At 31.7% G+C, this 9,741-nt stretch overlaps 2 protein-coding genes across 3 annotated transcripts; both read left to right on the forward strand.

The window, feature by feature from the left end:
* Positions 1 to 36: 36 nt before the first annotated feature.
* LOC123696372 (KRAB-A domain-containing protein 2-like) lies at positions 37 to 1,692 on the forward strand. Its single transcript, XM_045642504.1, has 2 exons — positions 37 to 228; positions 368 to 1,692. The coding sequence occupies exons 1-2, from the start codon at positions 114 to 116 to the stop codon at positions 1,642 to 1,644; spliced, it is 1,392 nt and encodes a 463-aa protein (XP_045498460.1). The 5' UTR covers positions 37 to 113; the 3' UTR covers positions 1,645 to 1,692.
* Positions 1,693 to 6,155: 4,463 nt separating this feature from the next.
* Positions 6,156 to 8,561, forward strand: LOC123705801 (F-box/WD repeat-containing protein 9-like). Of its 2 annotated transcripts, none has more exons than XM_045654827.1 (6): positions 6,156 to 6,292; positions 6,436 to 6,873; positions 6,945 to 7,256; positions 7,408 to 7,649; positions 7,756 to 8,296; positions 8,428 to 8,561. In XM_045654827.1, the coding sequence occupies exons 2-6, from the start codon at positions 6,754 to 6,756 to the stop codon at positions 8,524 to 8,526; spliced, it is 1,314 nt and encodes a 437-aa protein (XP_045510783.1). In that variant the 5' UTR covers positions 6,156 to 6,292; positions 6,436 to 6,753; the 3' UTR covers positions 8,527 to 8,561. The 2 variants fall into 2 exon arrangements, with proteins under 2 accessions (XP_045510783.1, XP_045510791.1); XM_045654835.1 differs by lacking the exon at positions 6,156 to 6,292 and adding an exon at positions 6,323 to 6,346.
* The last annotated feature ends 1,180 nt before the right edge of the window (positions 8,562 to 9,741 follow it).

Genomic DNA, 9,741 nt, shown 5'->3' on the forward strand with positions numbered 1-9,741 from the left:
AATAGATATAATATAATCTATGACTGTCATATGGCAACAGTATAGTAATTTGTTGATATAATTTCTCAGTCTTGTTGTGTTTACAAGCAAGAAGAGTAGGTACTGTGAGGACAATGGAAGAGTTTTGTGACGAGGAAAATGTAAATTTACCTGTGACTGCTCCGAGCGCTTTTAATTTTAAAGAAACTTTCGATCAAAGATTATCTGAATATGACCGACAGCATCAAGGTAGGTCTATAAAACGATCTTCATCAGCTGTTCTAAATTGTTTTTCTTTTCGTAATTATTTTCTGTTTTGTAAATTGTGTAATTATATAGTGGTTTCTGGATCATAAAACTTCATGTGATTTGTGAATTATCTTTCTAGGATCGCATCGAAAAGCTTGGACATCCGAAAGAATTGAAGAGGTTATAAACGACATAAAAAGAGCTAGGATGCCCATGAGTTCAGGACAGCGAAAGACGGCTATGGATTATTACTATATGAAGAAATACGACATTATAGCAAATGCAAATGAAGACTGTTTAATTTTTAAACGACTCACAGACACTGCTCCTACGATACGCATTTTACCCAGAGAACAGTATTTTGATGTCTTATCAGATATACATACATCTTGTGGCCATGGTGGACGAGATAAAATATTGCACAGTATAAAGAATAAATACTACATTCCAAAGAAGGCAGTGGAATTTTTTTTGTCTCTTTGTCCTGTATGTGAAACCAAAAGAGACGCCCCAGTAAAAGCGATTGTGGCGAAACCAATCGCCTCACGTGATTTTAATTTGCGAGGTGAAGTAGATCTTGTCGATTTCCAGTACTGTCCCGATGGAGAGTTTAATTGGCTTTTAAACTATCAAGACAACGCAACCAAATTTCTAAACCTGCGTCCTCTTAAAACAAAACGAGCCAGTGAGGTAGCTTCCGAGTTGTTAAAGATTTTTTTAGTATTCGGAGCACCCTACATTTTACAGTCGGACAATGGTCGTGAATTCACTGCAAATGTAACAAAAGAATTAAATTTATTTTGGCCGGATTGCAAAATTGTATATGAGAATTCGCGTTGTCCTCAATCCGGCAACGGTAGCAAACATAACGTGGAAAATATACTGCGAACCTGGATGAGTGAAAACAAATCAACAAACTGGTCTGTTGGCTGCTTTTTCGTGCAATATTCGATAAATGCTTCATTAGATCAAAAAATTGGAATGTCTCCGTATAAAGCTTTATTTGGGAATGAACCGAAAGCAAGTTTAAAAGAATCTCATATTGCGACATCTTCTCTTTTAGCTTCAGACACAGAGGAACAATTTAAAAAAAATATAAAGCAAGAACCAGATGAAATTACAAATCATGCCCATAGCAACAATGACAATAATTCTAAAACCTCTATTGAACGTTATGAGTTAAACGTCACGTGCGCAGTATGCCATAATGATGTCACTGGAGCGTACAAATGTGAATGGTGTAATAATGTTCCAGGGGCAATAACTGTTGGTGAAAAGGATCACAGTTCCAAAGTTGTAGGCAAAGAGTATAAGGTTGAACAAGATATAAAAGAAGAATACGACGCAACATACAGTGGACTTAAACGTCCAGCAGAAGAGATAATCAATAATAATGTTAAAAAATACACGACTTAGACAATGGTGTTCATAAAGTTGAAACTAAATATAGAACTATCTAATCAATTGCAGTATTTAGTATGGCGAAGTAATTTAAGAAAATCCCATGCGTTGCAGGTTTAGTTTCTAAACAGGTCATTTCACGCAAAGCTGACACAGAAAAGAGGGTCAGGTTTCATTTGTCACTAATATAGTATGTCATACCTGTACATAGACGCACCGCACACGTGTTGCAGGTGGTGACATCTCGCTACAGAAGTGTCCGCGACAAAATATATGAAAAAAATTGTCAAGTAGCTGTCGCTAGCCCCCAGTGGCTGTAGTCTGGGGCCCGGTTGAGCCGACGCTAAGTTATCCTATTTGATCTCATGATTACCAGATGATTACAATATTTTATATTCCCAACATCAACATCATCGTCTGATGGTCACCCTATTACACTAACACACAGTTGACAGATGATCAGTTAGGGAACTAAGCCCCTGCGACGAAATAATGACGTAGCACTATTGAAGTATTGAAGCTATAGGGTTGTTAAGTTGTTAACGTTGGAGCCGCTATAATAATTACATAGCTTTTGCGCGCTTATTTATTGTTTTGAATTTGGTTTTATTTATTTTATAATATTATTTTTGCAAATACTTATTGGTTAAATATAATTACTACATTTAGGTACCTCCATCATGCTAAAATAATTTACTATATAAATGAAAAAAAGACGGGTTGCACTCCGGGAGTGCCGGCAGAAGTGAAAACTTGATTATTAACGTTGAGTTCTCTCCATCCGTCTTACGCTTTTTCGATCAGGTCACGTGTCCTGACGCGAGTTTAAGATTTTATACCCATTACAGAAAAAGTGCTCAACGCCGCTAAAGAAGTTTTCACTTCAAAATAGCGTTTTGAGTTATTCGGTATGTATATGTATAGCGAAATAAAGTTTCGGAACGTACCAACTACCAATGTTAAAATAGTATTTGCCCGTAAAAGGTGCATTATTTCGAAATATTTCTTCTTGTAATTCATAATCAGGTACAGAAACGCTACTTCAATTTTATCTATAATAGTCATAATCTCAAAATTACCACAAAATGCAAGCGTAAAAAAACAAATAGTATCAAAAAGCCAACAATCCTATAGCTGCAATGATGCTTACGTCATTCTTTCTCATTATTCCCGTGTGATTCTCATTGACGCGCTTTTGTGTGCGTGAGCGGTTTCGAACGTTGAAGATTAAGTACTTAGATTACAAAATAAAAGACAGATGGAGCGTTGCCGAACTAAACCGAATGATTTATCGTCATTTTCAATAAAGCTATGTGTGCTGTCATTTCGCCGCTGCACTGTACGTACACGGTGCTTCTGTGTGCGTGTGATGTTACCGGATATTGAAAAATTTCCCAAATTTTTCCCCGACTACGGAAAAAAGAGGGTTATGTTTTTCGAGTTTATGTATGTATGTATGATATTTCTTTGACACGCACTGCAGTATAAACCGTTGGACCGATTTTGAGATGTGAGGTTTCATTGCAATCATCTGAATTATTATGTTAGTGGCGATATTGACGTAGGCTATACTTACACATAAATTAGCAGTCAAGTTTTAATTTTTATTTTAATATAATTTCGGGTTTATGATATTTTTTTTATAATATTGTAAAAATTCTTTTATTATATAAAGTACCTGCCTACTAAAGTTATATTATATGGACAAAATAATTATATTCAATTTTTAATTAAATAAATCACATAAAAAAAGTTTCAATATTAACTATAATATCTAATTAAATTATTTTTTATTTTTCAAATATATGAATGCGAATAGCGGTAGTTTTTAGTCGAGAATACGGGACATTTTATTTTCATCATGGAGTTCACATAAATTAAATCGCTAGCGAAAATGACTATGACGTTTTTAAGCTTTATAAAAGTAACAAAATAATGTATTATGCTTATTAAAATAATCTAATAATGATCATGAACCTTTAGTGCACTATACAAATAATCACATTCACGATCGAAAAATCCAACAGCATTACCCTGAAGATCTTTTAACCATTTTACCGTTTTACCAATAAAAATGGCAAATTCATTTTCAAAATACTGGCAACATACGTTGAAGTTTTGTATTCCTTCATATCTGTAAAATTATTATTCGTTTATAGAAATAAATCAGCCAAATAATCTACAGAAAACCTGTGAAACGATGTTTCATCTTTTTTTTTGTTTTCGGGAACAAATTTTACAGCGTTTAATTATCACAAGACAGCATTTTTTTACAAAAATTGCAAACCCTTTTTGACGTATTTCATGACACTATATGCGCTATAGCACTGGTGCAGCGACGTATTTGTTTTTGATTTCGTATTTTCTTTGACAAGGGCGACGGGCGGTTGTCATGCTCCATCTGTACTTTATTTTGTAATCTAAGATTAAGTACCTACTTAAGCTAGTCGTCTTGTATTGTGCTAGCATTAATCAGTCAATTAATGAAATCCGTGGCTAGGTCAACGACACCATTCAATTAAAGCTAGCCTATGAACGGGTAATTAGGCAAATTGGCTACGATGTGACATAATAAAGAAATAAAATTAAATATTCTTAAATACATATTAGATAATGTTTCGATTTCTGTCGATTGTCTGATCGTTCAATCGGATACAAATATTTATATCAAAAAACTGTTTAACATTTACATATTTCCTTTTCACTTATCTCATACATCTAATATGTGGGTCAATCAATTTTTAAAGGTCCCGATCATAATTTTCTCGTATTTTTTTTTACTTAATTTTCAGCATTTTACTATTTCATTTAGAAGATAATTCTTCGTAGATTAAGATTATATAAGCAGCAGTGATGTTGATTAAATACATTTGTGGATTTAACTTCACGAACCGATCTATTCACGGGAAATAATGTCCTTTGGACAACTTACACAATAGTACTTTTTTAAATGTTAAATTCCCTTAAGAATTAAAACAAATTCTTCTAATATTAAATAATAAATAATATTTTGATATTAATTGTTCTATTTACACCCAAAATACGAAATATTTTTATTAAAATTGAAACGAATGATGTCTTTTGAACAACCAAATAATGTTTCATATATAAAAAAGTTTCAGTAAAGCGGAAATAGTGATATTTTTTACAAAAAAACTATTAAGGCGAGGTTGTTACGTATCGTATTGATTTTACTTAATTAAAATGAACTGATTCTCGATAAAACTGAATGAATGAAGTTTAATGTGATTTTCATATGGGGACATCTTAGTTGTAGTAGTAGCGTCTTGATTTTTGAAATGTTAAAATTACAATTAAACTAGACATAAAAATGTGTTCCCGAAACAGCCGAGTAATAAACAAAACATGAACTATTTAACTGTTAAAGTATAAGTTTTATATAATAATTGTCCTAGGGACAACCAAATTGTCCATGGTACAACCACTTTGGTTGACCAAGTGACTGGTTGTCCGCGGGACATTTTTAAAATTTTGAGCCGCCAAGCAAATACTATTGTTATTTTATATATTAATCTCAGCTCACACTAAAATATAGACGAAAGCGCATCTCGTGTAGTATAATTGATAACAATGCATCAAGCTCTTACGTTTTATCACAGTTGTCTGACGGACTGACAAAAAAGCCACCCCACACTCACCAACGTCGCTCGGTTGACTGTTGCCGTGATTTTATACAAATCAAAATGGCGTTTGAGCCCGACAGTTAATTATAGTGTTTAGCTAGGTTTAGCTTGTTGTTTAGGAATCTACCGTGCCATCTGTGTTTTGGTTTCATAACTAAATTACGGTTGTCTGTGAGACCTGTGCCATGTAGATGATTTATAGGGACAAAAGTAAAATGCCTGAAAACCGTATTATATCCAATAAAAAAAAAATTGTTTGTATGTTTTTATGTCAATAATTATGTACTGAAACAAGGAGTGTATTTGGTATTTATGGTCGTGATAGTATGTGTTCGTGATGCGAAGTTTGTTAATGCATAGTGGCTTGGGGACAAATGTGATAGTACTGGAAAATTGCATTTAGTCTCTGGACAACCATGAAACTACGCACAAATTAATAAAACAAGTAAAATATTGTTCACAATAATGTTAGAAAATATTAAAAGGAATATAATTAAAACCAATTTAACTGTTTATGATTTCATGTTTATTAATTATCGTTCAGGGACATGATGCGTGTACCGTCGGACCAATAAAAGTTGATCGACCCATGTATACACCTCCAAAACGGCTAGCCCGATTCTCATGAAATTTTGTGTGCAATTTGGGCAGGTTGGAGAATCAAACAACACCTATTTTCGTAAGAGAAAGGCAGAACAACATCTATAGGTACATATAATAAAATTGTAGGAAAATCAAAACTGTACATTTACATTGAATATTTTTTATTATAAATCAAGCGTTATTACTTCTATCCTCTTAGGTATAATTTCATAGAAATACGCCAAACGCCTAGTGCGGTCGGAGTGTCGGACAGTTATACATCCTTCCTCTATGGTCGGACCATAATTACCTATTTGAAGTTTCTATAATGACGACTGACTGTTTATGTTGTCATTTTGATTTTTGAAATTTGTTTGTTGTGTAAAGTTCTAATAACTACCTATTTAATATTCTTGTGCTGTGATTGTGCTTTACAAGTAAATATTAGTTTTAAATACTACTATTTATTTCCTGTAAAATAAGTCAAATTAGTAAGATAAAGAATTTTAATGACATCATTCATAATCTGTGGTTTGTTTTTATTCTTTGTTTTAAAAATGTAATTATGTAAATGTTTCAGGTTTCTTCAATCTTCATTCTTGAAATTGAAATTGTTTATTCAAAACAGTCGTTTTTAACGCCAATTTTGTTATAAACAAAGCAATGTATTTTAAATATACAGTTAAAATTTAGCTACTGATATAAGTCTTCTCTGGGATAAACCTTTCTAAACAACGAATGAAAATACTGGGTCACTTACCCTTGATCATGAGTAACAACTGCCTTATACAGAAAACCTTATTTTAATTGGTTGTATCATTGCCAATGCAAGAAAAATTAACTGCATCATTGCTATTATTTCTTTATATCAAAGTTCTCATAAAATTTTTCTTTAAAAATGTGTGAAATTCTGCAAGCACTCAGAGATCCACTAAAAGATATAGAAAGCGAATATGTAAAGAATACTGATGATATTTATAAAGCAGCTGAACCCACATTATCAGATATGCCAGTTGAGGTATAGTATTTTTTTTTACTTCATATAAAATAATATATCGCTTTGATAATAATAACAAGTATTTTTTACAGATCATTTTAAAAATATGTTCCTTCCTAGATTGTCATTTTTTAAAGTATACATTTAGTAAGGTCTGTACAAGGTTTGAGGATATATTGGCTGATGATCATCTATGGAAGTATTGGGTAAATAACAAAATGAATGGTTGTTTTCCCGCTTTACCAAATTTGAAAATATGGGATGAAGTGCAAATTGATTGGGAGGAAGTATGTGTTGAAATAGATTCTGAGAAAAAGAAATGGACTGATGTTGAGAATACAACACAACACATAATAATAAAGGACGTTCACTATGCTTCTGTGGATGCAGTGCTCTTGTTAAATGTAGGTAATAGTTCAAAAAGTTTCTTAAATGTAGATTTATGTATTTGATTTATTTATATTATATACAAAGAATAAGTACCCCATTTTTTAAACAAATTGAAAAGTTTTAGTCAAACCATAGATTGTAATGTATTTTCATATATTTTACTAGAAAGGTGAAACATGTATATCTGGAGGAAGAGATAGAAGTTTGGCGATGTGGAACATACTGGAGATGAGATCTGATATAGATAATAAGCCTACGAAGATGAGACATGACGCTCATGCTGGCTGGGTTTGGGATCTTGCCGCTGACAATAAAGACTGTGCTTCAATTGTATATTCTGCCTCTTGGGACAATACTGTCAAAGCATGGGATTTAGGTGCTGAGTTTTCTTGTGTGGAAACCTTTCGGTAATTGATCTAGTACTAAATTAACAATCATTTTAGTTAGTCATTAGTGCAATATTGTACTGTTGCATTTTCTGCATTCTCAAACATATAAAATTATTTTTTTCAGATGTGGTATGACTGCTTTATCTGTTGTAGCGTGGAATAATATTGTAATGGCTGGACTATATTCAAATAAAGTGCTGTCTTTTGACTTAAGATCAGGACCAAACCCAATTAGTTTTTATAAACCTCACAAAGGACCAATATTAGCTCTTAGTGCATACAAAAATATGGTTGCATCTGTAAGTGAAGACAAGACGTTAGCAATATGGGATAGAGTTGCAGGGAAAATGATTAAACACAACATAAAGATACCTAAAGAAAAACAATACCCTGTCTGCGTTAATATGAATTCATCAGCAATATACGTAGGTGACTCTACAGGTTCACTTCATGTTTTTAGTCCTGAAGATTTTGTTTACATTAGGTCCCATGAAATATGGAAGGAAACTCCAATTGTTGAACCATCTCATAAAATTGCTGGTTGCTATCAAAGCAAGGGAAATATGATTCTGTGCTCAGATCAAGGAGAAGTTAAATTTTTATACAATTGTTATCCACCTCAGGAATATTATAGTATTAAAACAACTACTATTGATGTAACAAAGGTAGGTAAATAAAACATTGGTGACATCTAACATGTTACAAACATTTTACCAGTCTGTGTTGATGACCTATTTTATAATGATTGATTTAATATGATTAATGTTTTATAAATTATTAAACTTTATTATTACAGTTACAATATCAAAATGGCATACTGGCAGTTGGGACTTGTGACAATGCACTTGAATTTTGGATCCCAAAGAAGGAAGCACTATCAACAGATAATATATGAAAGTTTAAAAAAGCAAATTATATTTAAAATTATAATTTTGAACTTTTTTAATCCATTACTTATTAGCTTTATACTTGAGAATCTAACCAAATGGCACTTGAATTAATGATTTCATTTATGTTCAATTTTGTTATTTTATATCACAACAATATGTCCATGATTAATCTACATTTAAAGATATCTTTCATCAATCTTTGAACATTTATTTTTAAACTGGGCTTACAAAAATGCTCAAAAATGTTTTCTAATTGTCAATTTATATGATAGACTTTTTCTGTGACAACAAAAAATTGCAGATGGACAAATTGTTACAAATTACTTTTAATAAAATCAATTTCAATAATAGAAAACCTCAGTTGTTACTCATATTAACATTACAGTAACACAGATTTTATGAACAATAACATAACATTGTGATAGTATATTTTATTTTTATTAAAAAAAAATTTGTTGTAATTAAATTCTTATACATATTAATAATCTATCTTGATGAAGACTTCATATGACTGACTAATGTTATATTATTGTTGGAGCTCAAAATTTGCACATTGTATTATTTTGTATGACTATAATATTATCTGTGTTGAGAAGTTGTGAGAATATCTAATAATGTATTATTTAAGTACATAATGTGTTATAAAGTTATTCCTAGACATTTTTCAGTCTGTATCCGATTTCCGAGGCAATCTTTTATTATTATTTTTTCTTTTTATGATTACATAATGGCAATGGAGCAGCTTTGTAAAACAAAACATTAAGGTATACACACAATGATATTTTAAATAAAAAGATGTAGATAGGATACACCAGAATATTCGATTTAAAACGCTAGGTATTTAACGACGAAGATGGCATGTTTTTTTTTTTTTTTTAATTGTATGATAGGGAAGCGCTTGACCACAACATGGTTCAATTATTTTGAGCGAAAAAGAGAACACTGAAGTATATATTCTGGCTAATTAGATATACAGGGTGTCCCAGAAGTCGACGTCAAGCCGAAATTTTCTGAAAGGTTATGCCACACCAGTTATCAGAAAAATTAAAAAAAAAATTTAAGTCATGTATTTTTGAAGTTATGGATTTTTTTTAATTAATTCCAGAAAATGTACACCATGTGACAGTTTTTTCATTCCTGTTGTTACAAATATTTACTTTTTGCCAATTTTTTTTCTCTTACGTCATCCCGAATAGTGCTTTATGTAACCTGTGATCCTA

Source organism: Colias croceus, chromosome 1, assembly GCF_905220415.1.
Source record: "Colias croceus chromosome 1, ilColCroc2.1".
Taxonomy (NCBI): domain Eukaryota; kingdom Metazoa; phylum Arthropoda; class Insecta; order Lepidoptera; family Pieridae; genus Colias; species Colias croceus.